Source organism: Struthio camelus, chromosome 8 (genome assembly GCF_040807025.1).
Source record: "Struthio camelus isolate bStrCam1 chromosome 8, bStrCam1.hap1, whole genome shotgun sequence".
NCBI classification, from domain to species: Eukaryota; Metazoa; Chordata; class Aves; order Struthioniformes; family Struthionidae; genus Struthio; species Struthio camelus.
In genome coordinates this window covers 27010188-27024923 of record NC_090949.1, presented here as the reverse complement: position 1 = coordinate 27024923, position 14736 = coordinate 27010188, and the positions used below count along the sequence as shown (strand labels likewise).

Below are 14736 nucleotides of genomic sequence, written 5' to 3'. Positions count from 1 at the left end.
TTTGTGTTCTAATAGAACATTGCTCCTTGCGTTGTCTGTAGGCTTTTAGCTCCAAAAACGTTAAGATACTGACAAATATGTTAGTTAATATGAAACTGGGGGGGATGGGAAAGAGATCTATGCTTTCTGTGATAGAAATTTTGAGAGGAAAATAGGACAAATAGAATGAAGGTAGAAATAATATCTGTTTGAAGCCATCCTTGGTTTGGGGGCTTATTGAGTTCAGCGCAAGTAACTGCCTGGTAGTTCATTGGTTTGCCTGGTTACTTTGGAGTTGTTCTTTTAGTAAAATTAGTCTTTGGTACACAAAACAAAGGCAAAAAGGTTATTGAAAGATAAAAGGGCAGAATTTGTCTTCTGGAGGGATGTAGCAGACCCTGCAAATTTATTTTTTGCTATTTTTTCCTTTTCTATGTAGTCCTTGTCCGCTCTATCCACATTCTTAGCATGTCTCAGAAATTCCAGCATTTTTAGTAGTGAATCAGTGAGAAAAAGGGGAAAAGGCCTGTAACTGCTTTTTCCATTGTGCTTGTTAAAACCACATTGTGGGAAATGGACCCAAACACTGTCTTTTAAGTGGTGTTGAGTCTGAGGCAGGTGGTATTAACTCAGGACTGCATTAACTCTTCAAATCTCTTTCCTGTTTCCTTGAGGAAACATGCCTGGTGTATATATGTGGCAAGGGCTGTTTGCCTGCCTCTTGCATTGACATTTTAATTTGGTCCATGATATAAATATCATTTCCCTAATCCCCCTTGCCCTGACCCTGTTTTGTCTTTTCTTCAAAGTGAGTTGACTTTTTTTTCTTTAAGGAGGGGGGAGGAGATGGGAATGGTGGCTGGCTGCTCTAGTTTGGAGCATTAAAAGCTCGGGAAAAAAATCTCAGAGTAACTGTTGTTTCTTTCTTTGTATTCACATGGAAATTTTTAATCTCCATCAAAGGATCAGGAGAAAATAACGTTGAGATTCAATAAGAGAACTCCCAGCTTACATGGAATTTTTAAATGTTATTTGGCTTTATCCTTTAAGCAATGAGAACCATGAACTATGTACCTACAGGGTTCAGAATTAACTTTTCTCTTTCTTCCAACACACCCGCTCTTTTTTTCTTTCTCCCTCTCTTTTTCTTACATCTTTATTGTTCTGTATAAACATGCAACTTCTTTTTGGCTAAAGCTATAAGTGCCTTAGGATTTGTTTAGTTGTATTTATGTATACATTTCTAACATTAATTATGAACACCAGTCTGAAATACTGCGTCATGTTCTCCTTTTGATGTGATCTGAAGAATCTCTATTGAAGGCCATGGAGCTAAGATCACAGCGCAACCTACTCTGTGCTTGCATAGTCATACAAGAGCTAACGTTAGACTGCTTTAAAAAAAAAAAAGACAAAACTAGATAACAAAAGGGCAAATAATCTGCCAGTTTTGTAGTTGAGGATCACACACGCTGTCCGCACCTGTGGGAATATCTGACTGTGCTAATAATGATAGCAAGGGAGACCCTCTGTAACTAACCCATGGAGAACAATGACAGATTTCACAGGTGGGTGCTGACAACAATGGTAGATTTCACGCTTCCTCACAGATTAATAAAAAAGGGAGGATGCTAAAATGCTAACACTCATTTATACTACTTTATGGTGTTTAACATTAAACATGGAAAATTGAAATGAATGACAGCCGGTAAATGGAACTGACGGTTGTGTTGAGCGTCTGAGGCTAGTGAAAAATAGCTGCAGGAAAGAAAAGCTGAGGACGCTACCATTCCTACTGTGCGTCAAGCCAAACTGCACCTTCTTCTAGCACCTAGATTTTTGCAAGATTACCTAGACTTAAATAGATGGACTCTTCTGTGGTTACAAAATATTTGATGAGATTTTTTTTTACGAACGTTGATCAGAACTGTTTTCTGTGTCATCTGAAAGACAATCTCCAGCAGTACATGCATCTAAGAGAAGAAATCACGTAGCCTATTGGAATATAATCATGCAGTAAATTTTATTTGAAGTGCAGATGATCATCTTTTCTCCCCCCTCAAATTCTCCTTGTGCTTCAATTGGCTCTATTGTTCTTCCTTTCTTACTAGATCAAGTTTTGATAAGCTTGCCTTCGTCCCACAGGCAGTTGCATTTCAGCAACAAGTAAAAGTTGGCCCTCTGTGGGCCATAATTTATGTGTGTACGTCATGTTATGTAGTATAATATAATATACATAGATACAAACTTCAAATGTCTGAATAGACTTAATTTTGCCATATTGCAGACCGTTCTAATTTTATTTGTGGTTGAAACTCACTGAAAACTTTGGCATAGCTATGTTTAAATTTGATATTTAAGGATCCAGGGTATCTTCACCTAAGGTTCTTCACAAATGAAAATTTGTACTGTAGCACAAATCTTAACTCTGCCCTTTCTGTCACACAGAAATCACAGGATTGTTGGGAAGACGCTATAGTACATAGGGACCAGGGATAAGATGATTCTAAAAGCATATCTCTCATTTTTCTCTGATGGTGACAGTACTTGGTAAAGGTGCAGTTGTTTGCCCCACTATATATTTGCATACCTTAACATTTTAGGATTTAAATAAAACTGTGACTCTCCTAGGTTTATAATGCCTAAATCTGAGGAGAATTACAAGGTTAGTGCAGCATAGCTGAACTTGCCTGGTGTGTATTCTGAGCTATAGCTACATTTAACATAAAAAATCTGGGGGGGGTCCCTTTGTTTTTAAAAATTTCATCTGCACTTGAATCTCTAGCTGTTTCTTGCACATGCACCATGAATTTCAGCTGCCCTCTCTTCTTCGTTTCCCCTGCATATGCACTGTCTCCCCTTCATGTACTTGCTAGTTTCCCCCTTTGTTGTGACCAACTGTTTGAGTAGTGGCTTGCATCTCAGGAAATATTTCTTCTTTTTTTATCCTTAAAATTTTATTAGAATTGACCCCTTTCAAAACTGTTGCTATCTCCCATTGTTCTCAAGAGACTGAAGCCACATGGATGTTCCAGGATTTTGTCCCCCTTCTATTACAAGCAGTAATTTAACAGCACTTGCAAATCTTTGGCATTTCAGTCGAAAACCTACTACTTTCTGTTGATGTGAAAACAGACAGATATAACTTTAAAAAAAAATCTTAGGGAATGAAAGATCATGGAAAAGGCTTGTCACTTTGGTTGGAATTTATGAAAGCATGTTTATTTTGGCAAATGTTTCTCAAAAGCAGGTTCATTTTTATCCTCTCTACCCTCTAGATTTCCCTGTGAGGTGTCAGGCCATGGTTACTCAGATTTGGCTTAGAACTAGATTTCTGCCAAAAGTTTGTATGACCGCCTCTCCTTCTACCCACCCTCCCCCCGCCGTCTTTCTCCCAGGCATAGTAGATTTTTCCTTACGTTGATCTCGGTGGGTATTTCATTCTTGCTTCTTGGTGCTAAAGAAAATAACAAGCTCAGACACTAGGGTGATACCAAGTTTTAAAACCTGAAGAGAATAAAAAAGACTACTTTCTTCAGAATATACAGTCTTACACTTATTTCTTCTTAATATAGGCTTGTGTAGTTCATGATTTTAGTAAAAGAATTTTTTTAATCGACTGGACCAGAAACCTCTTCTATTCGTTTTTTCCAGAATTTAGGTTACGAGCTAGTTGGTTCTTCCAAACTCTTGCTATTTTTTTCTCTTGATGAAGGCTCTTCAGTCCTAACCCTCCTTTATCTCTAATTCCTTTTCTAGCCCCAGCCAGATGTTTATTTTCCCCTGTTGTTGAAACTCACTCAGATAATATTCTCACGCTGTCATTTTGTATATCCACATTTGCAAGATCTGTCACAAAAAAAAAATCCCAAATTTTTATCACTGAGTGCCTCACTGCAAATTTTGTAATATTTTCCAAATTCTTTTAACAGTCACATAAATCCTGTTTAAACAGCAAGCAAGGGTAAACCTTACCATTTTTTTCTTTTCCAGTAAGGAGGGTATGTTTCTGAGCCACATCTTATAGATGACCCGGAGATTTACTCCACCTTTGCGGAAGGAATGTGGCTAGCACTTCAGAGAATTGCAGGAAAGCGTCAAGAATTTGGGCAAGAAAGAGTAAATCATCGAAAACCAGGCAAAACTTTGTCTTTCCCCATTTCCACTGCTTTCATTTCCTACTGTGTTGTGTTGTCCTCTGCATCAGACTATTTAAGACTGCCAAATACTTGGGTATTTTATAGGTAATATATCTTATAAATGCCATGGCCAGCCTCTGAGGGAAACACAGGATTGTCGGTTTTGGACAGAGTATAAAAACCAAGCAGGAAATCATTGCTGAATGGCACAGCTGCAGGCAAACATTTTAAGCTAGTAAACTGCCCATCTGCACACCCACACATGTGTCAGAACGCAAGGCCGAGACAGCCGTGACATAGCGCGCCTGTAAATGGCTAGCAGTGAGAGATTTTGTCATTAAAAAATGAAGTGTTCTGCTTCATTAGTTCTTGAAATACAACTGTCTGAAGATTATTATAGTATTATTTTCAAGAACAAGGAGGGATTGTAGACTAAAGCTTTTCTTTCTCTGTAAAAAAAATGAGAAAGAGCAGGAGCTCCGATCTGGGGTGGTTCAGGTGATCCCACTGCAGGACACAAGATGTGGCACAACCTGACGGCAGAGACTTGAGGGAGAACTTTGTCAGGAAAAGAGAAAAACACTTTCTTTGTTCTTTAGGGCAGAGCTGGTGATCACATCTGAATCTGAAACGGGTTGTCAGATTGTTTTGTCCTCAGGTCTGTTTCCTCATGATTCACCTTAGCAGGGGCCTTGGAGGGTTGTGTGCTGTGTGTTTCTTAAAGGTTGAACTCTTTGAAATTCTGATTTCCTAGAGATTTTGCTGACCAAAATCACTTTCAGGAAACGCATTCTAATACTTTCCTCTTTTAATTTAATTTATAATTAGGTGCTAGTTTTACTGTCTTCTGTTCTAAATAATTCCTCTTTCTTTGTGGGCTGTCATTTGTTGCTCCTTTATCAAAGCTCTCGATGTTTAGTTCTCCCAATCCATCATCATAAATTTAGCATTTCCCCTTATACAGGACACGTTTGAATTAGCTTTCTGCATGTTTTTTCCTATTCTCAAAAATCCAGTTTAGTAAAAAAATGCAGATTGTTAAAATAATGAACTAGCAACAACAAAACTGTTTTAAGACTGCATGCCACGTACAGCAACTTTAAAAACTATTGAGTTAGGGTTTTTTTCCAAACATTTTATTGAAAAATAAAATTATCTTCTAATGGTCAAAACTATAATACCAGGGCTATCTTTCTATTGTACAGTTGACTTCTTACACTAGTATTTGTCTGTCTGAAGGGGTTATCTTGGTGCATTGTGATGTATAAATCAGTGCAAGAAGGAAGATAATCTACTGGTCAGGGTCCTTGTTACACATTGTGTACAGCTGAAGTTTTTGGAACCTATTGACTTTGATGTGTTTGGATTGGGGCACCTAAAGACTTTGAAATTCTTGGTTCTTAAACATGTTAAAATGTGTTTATTTCCCTTGGTTAAAGATCTAAGTCTTTAAAATGTTCTTTGTGTTTTATGCAAGCAGCAGATGAGGACATTATTGTCTAGGGTTTGTTGTCTTCATTTAAGGATCAGATATTTCAGATGTTCTTGAGCATTTCTGTGTACATCACATAGAAAAGCTTCTTTGTTTTTTCCCCTGTGGGCACTTTATTCTCTCTTTTCATGTCATCTCATACCAATTTTTAAGCTACATAAAGTGAATTTCAGTTGTTGCCATTACAGCGTTGATAATCTGTGTTACCTTTGCACACAAGCATGAATTTCAGGATGATACCGTATTCAATTATAGGCAGCTCTGTTAAACATAGGGGAATTAGTTGTGAGTTGTCCTTATTCTGAAACTTCTTTTATATTTTAATATATTAAAAAAGCACATGACTGGTGGATGCTGTTTTCTTGCCAGTTGTCTTGGAGTATTGGCATTTTGATTTGTGTTGATGAAAAATGTGCAAAATATCTGATAATGTTATGCTATGCAAAGAAAATGAAAGTTGTAACATTCATGGCCTTCCTATGTGCATCTCCTTTCCCAGGACGATCACATCTCTCCGGAGTGAACTGATTCCACATCTGGTTAGGAAACAGTTCTCTTCTCCTACATCGTTGCAGCAGGGACAGGACAACAAAGAGGAGGACCAAAAGAAAAAAGACCAAGCATCCCTAGGTCAGTGAAAGTATCAAAGATACGGTAAAGGTTTTTAAGCCCATATGTTACAGCTGAGATACAGGATAGGGAACAGAAGTAGCTTGAAGCACTAGGTTCTTTCTTTTCCCTCTTGAACTTCATGATAGCAAATATTCTAGCAGATTTCTTTTTCAAGCAGGATTGTGTGTTTTATAATTATTCTTTCTCGTCCCTTATTTTGGTGTAAATAAAGAGAAATTCAGCTGGGTGCTCTGTACTTTTCTTCCAGAAAACAGTGTAGGTAAATGCACTTCTGAAAATGTAATTTTAGGAGGAAGTTCTGTGGGTAGGGGACCAGACTAAGCCTTAACTGCCCTACACTGGGAGCTGGACAAGATCTCAGATCTTGAATTTTATTTTTAACATTGCCACACTCTCATTGTGTGACCCTGGGCAAAATATTGCCTCTGTCTTGTTCCTTTGATTCCCACCTGCGGAATAAAAATAAGCACTTACTTACTACGCATGATAAAATCTATTAATGATTGCTAAGTATCTAGCCACTCAGATGACGTGGGGCAAAGATATCCCTTCACCAACAATATTTTAATAGTATTCCTCTTCAGAAAGTATTTCATTAAATCCTGTCTAACTTCATGCATGTGTGTGTTCTCCAGACATTTATAGTTTCGTAAAGGAAGATAATAGCTTGCTGAAACCTGCTCCAGATAACTCTTGTTGGAACGATCGTAGAGGAGATATGAATGAAACTCTCCATGAAGGAAAAGTGCGCTGCTATGTCCATATAATGAAAGAAGGACTGTGCTTCCGAGTGAATACTCTTGGGTTGTATATTGAAGCTAACCGACAGGTGAGAAAAATATGGAACTGACATGTGGGAATGCAGCAGTAGTTTATGGGACACTTTAGTCTCCAGGGGTGGCTCCCTGGATATAGCTGAGAAGTGTGTGGGAATTGAACCAGTGCCATATTATCTATGCATATCACTGTGCTGGTTGCTGAATAGGGGCATGAGACAAGAAAACAGTTCTGCCACTGACTTACTCCACACCTTTGAGTTAGCCAAGAAAACCCCCACCCCAGATGTTTTTCTTTTTTTTTTTCTTTTTTTTTTTGGGGGGGTGGGGGGGTGGGTGACAAGACCTACAGCCAAGGAGCAAAGAAATCTGGAAAATAAGGCTGGAAGGAGCTTCAAGAGATGATCTAGTCCACGTCCTCCCTATCCCAAAGGCAAGATCAGTTCTGCCTGGACTCTTCCTAACAGATGTTTATCTAAGCGATAATGATGAAGATTGTTAATGTTTTGGAGGAAAACTTAAAACTACCTATGTATTAAGACTGCCTAATGCTTACCATTATGAAAGAATTATTTTATGAACAAGTTTCATTACAGTGGCAGTCCAGGTAAAGACAGAGAGGAAACGTTGATCTGTTGCACCTTTCACTTGCTTTCACATTAGTGAGTATTCATAAAATAAAAGATCACAGAGGGGAGGACTAGAGAAATCCTGTTCTAATTAATAAGCTGCTGATTAAAATTTTTTACTCTTAGCATGTTCTTTTTACTATACTGGCTGATATAACTTGTGAGCTCTCACTTCACTCTCCAAGTGATGAACTTTGGGCTGCCAGAAGTGGACAGTTTCCTCTAGCTTTGAAAGACTGATAGTGAGTGCAGTAGGGAAGGACTCAGGGTTTCAGGAAGTGGGACTGGGAGAGCAATACTGTATTGGAGAGATATATTGGGAGTCCTGGAAATGGTCTGCTCTCACATTGAGTTGTGAATTTATGCAAATTTGAATTGCACTTGCCAGAATGAGTTCACGCTCTGAAATTCTTTCTCCCTGGTGCCTGTAGAGGAGCACAAAAATGAAGTGATTTGTTTTGCAATTAGGGGCATGAGGAAGAGGGGAAGGAGGCAGCACTGCTGTCAGAGACAGAAGGATTTCCCTAAGAATATCAGGAACAAATGTGCCCAAAGGGTTAAGGGAGAATACCGCTTGCTAGGGGGAAGCGTGCGTGTACACTTGGCAGCAGCCACTTTAGTAAAAAGTTATTGAGTTGAGCCAGTCAGACTCCATGTGGGTTTTTTTGGTGTTGTTTTTTTTTTTAAACCTAAATATTCTCCATTTTGGTCAGTTCAGGAAATGTGTTTGCTCCTGGGTGGTACATAGAATTAGTACTTTGAAATCACATTGGAACCTTCAACATTGAAGAGGATTTTCTTTGAATTTTTAACTTTTCCAGAATGGTAAAATTTCTAAGGAAACTATGTAGAGGTAAAACAGAACAGAACTTAACGAGTGGTTGTGAGAAAGGAGTTCTTTTCTCAGTGCCACTATATTTTGTTTCTCTTACTGATCCTGATAACAGATACACATTTACATTTATCTGCATTCTTTTACCAGTTTTGTTGGTCTCTAATGAAGACTTTTGGTGTCTTGTTTGCCCTTATCTTGGTCTTCACAGACCAGATTCTGATTCTCTGGCTGCGAATCTGGGACCTATAACTTGGCTGTCCAAGACGACAGACTCCCAGAGCAGTAGCAGTCCAGTCCAGTAGCCGTGGGAAGGAATGGCATCCTAACCCATTGCCCTTCTGGTGAGGAAACACTTTACTCATATCATTTCACTTCCAGCTGGGTTTCTGGATGCCTGCAGCCTGTGTGTGGGCAGGTGGGTTCAGGAGGGAGTTATCTTCAATAGCAGGAAATAGTTTCTTTGTAAGATGAATTAAATCCAAACATATCTTAAACCTTCCCTTGACCCAGGCACTCCCTCTGACTCCTGCCCCCTATCTAACCTTCCTTTTCAGAGTGAAATGCTTGAGATAGTAGCTTTCTTGGGTCACCCCTCAGGCTGCACTGCCATCAACTGATTCTAATAAGGCGTTTGCTCTGGCCAGTAAAACTCTATTTATTTCACCACACCACCTTTCTACCGAGGACAGCTTCTTGCCTTTCCTTGTTTCTTTCCCTTCCCACAGACCAAAAATTGGACAGTAGGAATCTTTCCAGCCTGTGCTGTAGGTGTGCATTAGGATCTGTCTATTGGATATGTCTATTGTAGCTGCCTATTAGTGAGGCAAGGACGGCGTCCCTTCAGCAAGCCACCATGATCCAGGTGAACTGGCTTAGTTTGTGGTGTTTTGGTTAGCTGACGGTTTTCTATAGCACCTACATCCTGGGCTGAAGGAACTAACCTCCTTTTTTGTATTCAGAAAAAAAGAAAACACAAGTCTAATAGTATCTCCAAATGTGACAATCTCCAAGATGTGAAGCAGTAGATGTAGAAATGTCTGCTGGGAACAACAGTCAGCCTGAAATGAAAACTTGGAGATGTGACTTTTCCTCTTTCATCTGAGTGAAATATCAACTGTAAAAATCTTATCATATAAAAACCAGCACTATTTAACCATCCTTGCATGCTGAAAGGGAAAGGTGCTGGTCATTTTATGAATATCCAAACAATGTCCTGCAAGTATCTAATTTGAGACCTTGAGATTTTTTTTCCTGAGCTGATCCCAACTTCTTCAGATCTGTGGGATCTACTTCTTGAGGTTCACTCACAAGCCTTCTGCTCTTGTTATCGCAGCGTTCTAAGGAAATGGTTTTACACAATCATACTATATGGTGGCACCTTCATAACAACTTTGGATCTTGCCGGGGACTTTCAGCCAAATTTAACAGAGTAGTAAAGATTTCAAATATATAAGATTCCTAACAGTTTTGTAAGAATAAGTACGTGGGTAGAGAAAAGAGAGACATAACAAGTGCCCCTTCCCAATCCCGCGCCGAGGCAAACACAGTTATAGCATCACTGTGCTGAGAGGCAAGCTGCCTTCCCGGATGGACAACAGCACACATCCCACTGGCCAAACAGCACGAGCAGAGCTCCACAGCAGCCCCAGCATGCACTGCTTCTCACTCGGGCATGCTGTTTGCTGTGACCCAGGCCTTTTAGCACTTATGGATTAATTTGCCACCTTCTGTATGTTCCACATTTCTTTGGCTGCCACCTCTGTCCTGCAGAGATGCATCATACATTGCATCACCACTGCAAGTAAGTCTGTACAGCACTGTGTCTGTGCTTTGCTGTGAGGCTCCCACTGCCCCGAAACCCTCATCTGTGCTGTCATCACCTCTCCTATGGTGTGTGACCTTGGCCCTAGCCTGACGCCAGGAGATGCAGAATGCCTCAGGCTGTTCTTTCACCCAGAAAAGGAGGAATGATAGAGTGATATCCCATCCTCCTACAATGCTGGCTCCCCTTTCTTTTCAGGAGCCAGTTCAGAATTGCTCTCCACGGATTTGTTCTTGGCTACCTCATGGACCTTGTCTCTCTCTATTACCATCTCTGCTTTATCTGCTTATCTAACACCTGCCTTCTCTCTGTCAAGAGCCTGTTCTTCTGCAACTTTCTACCATCTGGAATAGCCGCTCGATCAGCTTCAGTTTCTTTCTCCTTAAACATCTGAAATACATTTCTGTTGCCTATACCTCAGCTTGCTACCTTATTGAGTGGGCAGAAAATAGTCACCTTTTTATGCCTATTTACTGTGTTTTATATTTGATACTACTTGGTTGTCTCTCTTGTATTACTGAAAGGTGCAAAACATGTTGAGTCGCATTGGAAATGGCAGATGCTGGACAAACCTGTGTAACAGTGTATGGGATATCACTCGGTTCTGCTGGAGCCAGCCTGCTTGCTACTGATGAGCCATTGCTTCTCCACAGGTGGGAGGTGGAGTTGAGAGGAGACACACAGTGCACTGCAGTGGAAGTATACCTGCCTCCTTTATAGAATGGGAAGATGATAAACCACACATGTCTAGTTGTAGATTTAAAATGCAGGGACCTATATTTTCCTGTAAATGAAAATGTTTATTGGAGATGCATAAGTGCTATGGAAACCAAAGCCTTCCTTGAGCAATTTAGTTAACATGCTGATATAGCACTGTCATGTTGACTAGTGATGTGGGTTTCTTCATCCAGGTTCCCAAGTTATTGCTTAATCTTGGTTTAGAAGAACCACTGATTCATGTATCTGCACAAGTCACTGACAGAGGCATGGTAAGTGTTCCCTTTACCTCTCTCTGCTCCTTCAAAATTGTCTGCTTGCCCTTCGCTTCAAGAATCACTTCCTAGACTTCAGTCCTGCTGTTGGAAATGAAGCTGAGTTCTAAAGTACAGAATGACAGTGCGAATGATACAGCCCGAATGATACAGTCTCCTTGTGGACTCACCCATGGGTTCCTGCCTTTCAGTCTCAGTCTTTCTTTAAAAATGTTCAGTAAAAGTGCTGCCTTACCCCCATGTCAGACACTGCAGTCTCTTGTTCCCTAATGACAGTTCATGATAGTCGATCAGTTGATTCGATTGATTTGCTTCCCAAAGGGCACCAAACTCATAAGGGGTCAGTATTTTAGCTCTAAGTCTTTCCTCCGCCATGAATCCCTAAGGGTAGAGCAGAGCGTTCTTTGTTAATGAGTACTTGAGACACAGGCATCTATACGGAGCACGTGTATGAAGGACACATATCAAAGAGCTCGAGATGCTTGGAGGGAATTCTGACGTGATTTAACTTGCAAGTGTGGTGCTGTGCCCCAATTTCCATTCTGTTCCTCTCTAGGTTGGATCAGACAGCATCATTGGGTCATCCACACAAGTAGGGGAGAAGACATCCATTAAACACTCCATCATTGGCAACGTGTGCACCATAAAAGACAAAGTTAAGATAACAAACTGCATCATCATGAACTCTGTCACAATTGAGGAAGGGTATGTCACTTCTTTGTATCTCAGTCCCCTAGGTTTGTTGTTTCCTTTTCTAGATAGGCTCCGAGTCAGGAATTGTTGTCCTATAAGAGATCCTCAGGTAAAACGGTTGATCCTAGGAGGTGTGTTTCTAAGGACTGAGTCAGAAACAAGTCTCTAAGAACAGGTCTCAAATGCACAAGTGAAATTATTTAATGAGAAGGCTGTAGACTTGGAACATAAATTTATTCCTTTAAGAAGAGATCATACCATCTTCAGAATGTGTAAGTAGGTTAAGTTGATGAGCTTTTGCATCATCCTCCTAAGCTTTATTTTAATGGCTAGATCTATGAGTATATCTAAACTAGTTGGGACAGGAAATATATTTTGAAGTGGTACACTTACCAACTAGAAATGCTCTTAACACTACAACATAACAACATGAACATTACAACTCCACCTAAAATGTCGTTTTCTTAGGCCCTTTTTTGTCGTCTTGCAGCTTTACTTTGCTATTGCAAGTGCTGAGTAATAGAGTAAGTGAATAAACTTTTCAAAGAGAAAATCTGCCAGCTAGTAGAGGTTTCCCATGCATTAAAGACACTAACTAAATAGGTAGCCTTGAGCTGTTCGATTTCCAAATGTGGGAAAAGTGGCCTATCTATAATTGTTGATGTCTGCATGCCCCCATCTTTCCATGGAAGCTGGCTTCCTGTGGATGTCAGTGGAAAGGAAACTGCTGATTGAGTCTGTGCAGGCCTGTATAAATTCCCTGCTCCTTCATGGCTTGAGGTTTGCTTAGGGCCTCAGGAAAAAGGCCAAGCTCTTAAAAAATGCCAAGTTGGCTCTCAAAGTTGCATATCTGAAAAGCAAAAAAACCCAAAGGATGTGGGGTCTATGGAGGATACTACTGTTACATAACTAAATTACAGGTAAGTATGGTACCTTATTGCCAAGCGTTTGTCTTTAATAGAAATCCACAGTAATTTCAAGCACATCATAAATCAGAATTCCTTTGAGTATAGAAAATAGCTGGTTTCCAGTTCAATTGCAAATGGATCCAGTGTGGCCATATCACAAGCACTGCTGTCCTAAGAAGTACCAGAACCTCTCTAGTTTGATTATGAGACCCTAATCTAGTTTGATTATGTCATTTTGATTAATGAATTGATGCCACAGTCATAACGGTATAGTTTTGCATATGAGGTGAGTAGCATTACCATTAAATCACAAAGGAGGCTAAGTGTATAAACAGTGGTATTTTTGTGAAGAGTCCCAAATCAGCTGTGCTTGTGTCCACTGGTATGTAGTAATATTCTCTTCTAAATCCTAAACGGAGCTCAGAGTCGTTATCTTAAGCGTTCTCCAAAATTCTGTGAGCGTTGCATACGTGGTATGATACTAATTTTTCAGAAGGAAAAAATCAACATTTTGGGTAACCTTTTTTTGAATTTCTGACAAATGATTTCATCTCTGGTCCCTCTCAGAGTAAAAGCCATGTAGCCACCTTTGAATGAAAAATCTGATGGTCCCAGGGGTTCACACCCTCAACTGCTCTATAGCCATTGCACACTGATGGACTGGAGTCTAATTTGTTATGTTTCTTCTCAGCTAGAATTAAGATTGTCCACTGCAGAGCTTTATTTCAAAGCATACTGTAATTCATATTGCAGAGATCTGCACAGATACTGTGCTGGAAAAGTATTTCTTATTGCGTCATGGTAATCTTTAAGATTAGAGGGGTGAGAAGTCAGAGATACACAGGGAGTGAGATTTGGAAATAGTTCTAGCTGCTAAGCTTTATTGAAAGAAATCTTGCTTATGACTTAGTGAACACAATTTCTTTGTATTTTGGCCTTTACTTCTTTCACGATTTTAACTAAAGCTGATGGATTTTTGATAAAATGCTGATGATTCTGAAATATTTTGTTGGATCCGTTTGCAACAGGTGGATAAATATGATGTGGTTTTGTTTAAAACTGTCCACAACGGACAGCTCCCCTTTACAAACATTGCTTCTCCCAGACATCTCTAAATGACTCAGGCATTATCTAATCACTGACTTCATAAAACGTCTTGCACTGTAGTTGGAAAGTCAGTAAGTATTGGCTCATATGAGTCAAAATTAGCATAATAAAAGTGCCTTAACAGATATATTTCATTTTCTGTTGCATAGCAAATGTCCCAAAAGTAAGTTGGTTTTAACATCTAAGATATTGTCTATTAGAAAAATCTGGAATTGCACTGAGAAGTGGATAAAAACCGCATCATTTAAAGAATATACATTGTAATGCTGATGTGAGCTGCTCCACAAAACTAGTGGGCTACTATTTTATTATGCCCTAGTCGCACGCGAGTGATAGCTGAAGGCTAGTCCTAGTAGAGTTCATTGCGGTAATACCAACTTGAAGCTGTAGGCTGAGAAGACGGCAGTAGAGCACATGTTATGGAAAAGACAAAGCTGTTTAGACAACCCAGAGAAGAAAAAAAGATCAGATAAGCCATTTCTGAAAGTTGGGAATCTGGGAACAAACAAACGCAAAAATTGCTCAGCATTCTGAGTTTATTTAGCAAGAGGTGTGATTATGCGTGGCACTGCCTTGGTAATTCCTTTGCCACTTACATCATGTCTAGCCTCTCTAGGTTGAATCTCACTTTCTCATCTGGGAAAGTGATCAGCAGCTTCAGTTCACTGTATTACTATAGAAGAAAACAGATTAAAAAGTTTTATCTTGATGGTTTTCCTGTAATGTGAATC

The 14736-nt window shown here is 39.7% G+C and overlaps 1 protein-coding gene across 1 annotated transcript in view; it reads left to right on the top strand.

Moving 5' to 3' along the window:
* EIF2B3 (eukaryotic translation initiation factor 2B subunit gamma) overlaps positions 1-14736 on the top strand; it is a 101822-nt gene that overhangs the window by 63625 nt on the left and 23461 nt on the right. The window contains exons 7-10 of the mRNA XM_068952941.1: positions 6110-6240; positions 6879-7072; positions 11217-11294; positions 11854-12002. Coding sequence (XP_068809042.1) covers positions 6110-6240; positions 6879-7072; positions 11217-11294; positions 11854-12002 — 552 coding nt within the window. The remainder of the gene's footprint in view (positions 1-6109; positions 6241-6878; positions 7073-11216; positions 11295-11853; positions 12003-14736) is intronic.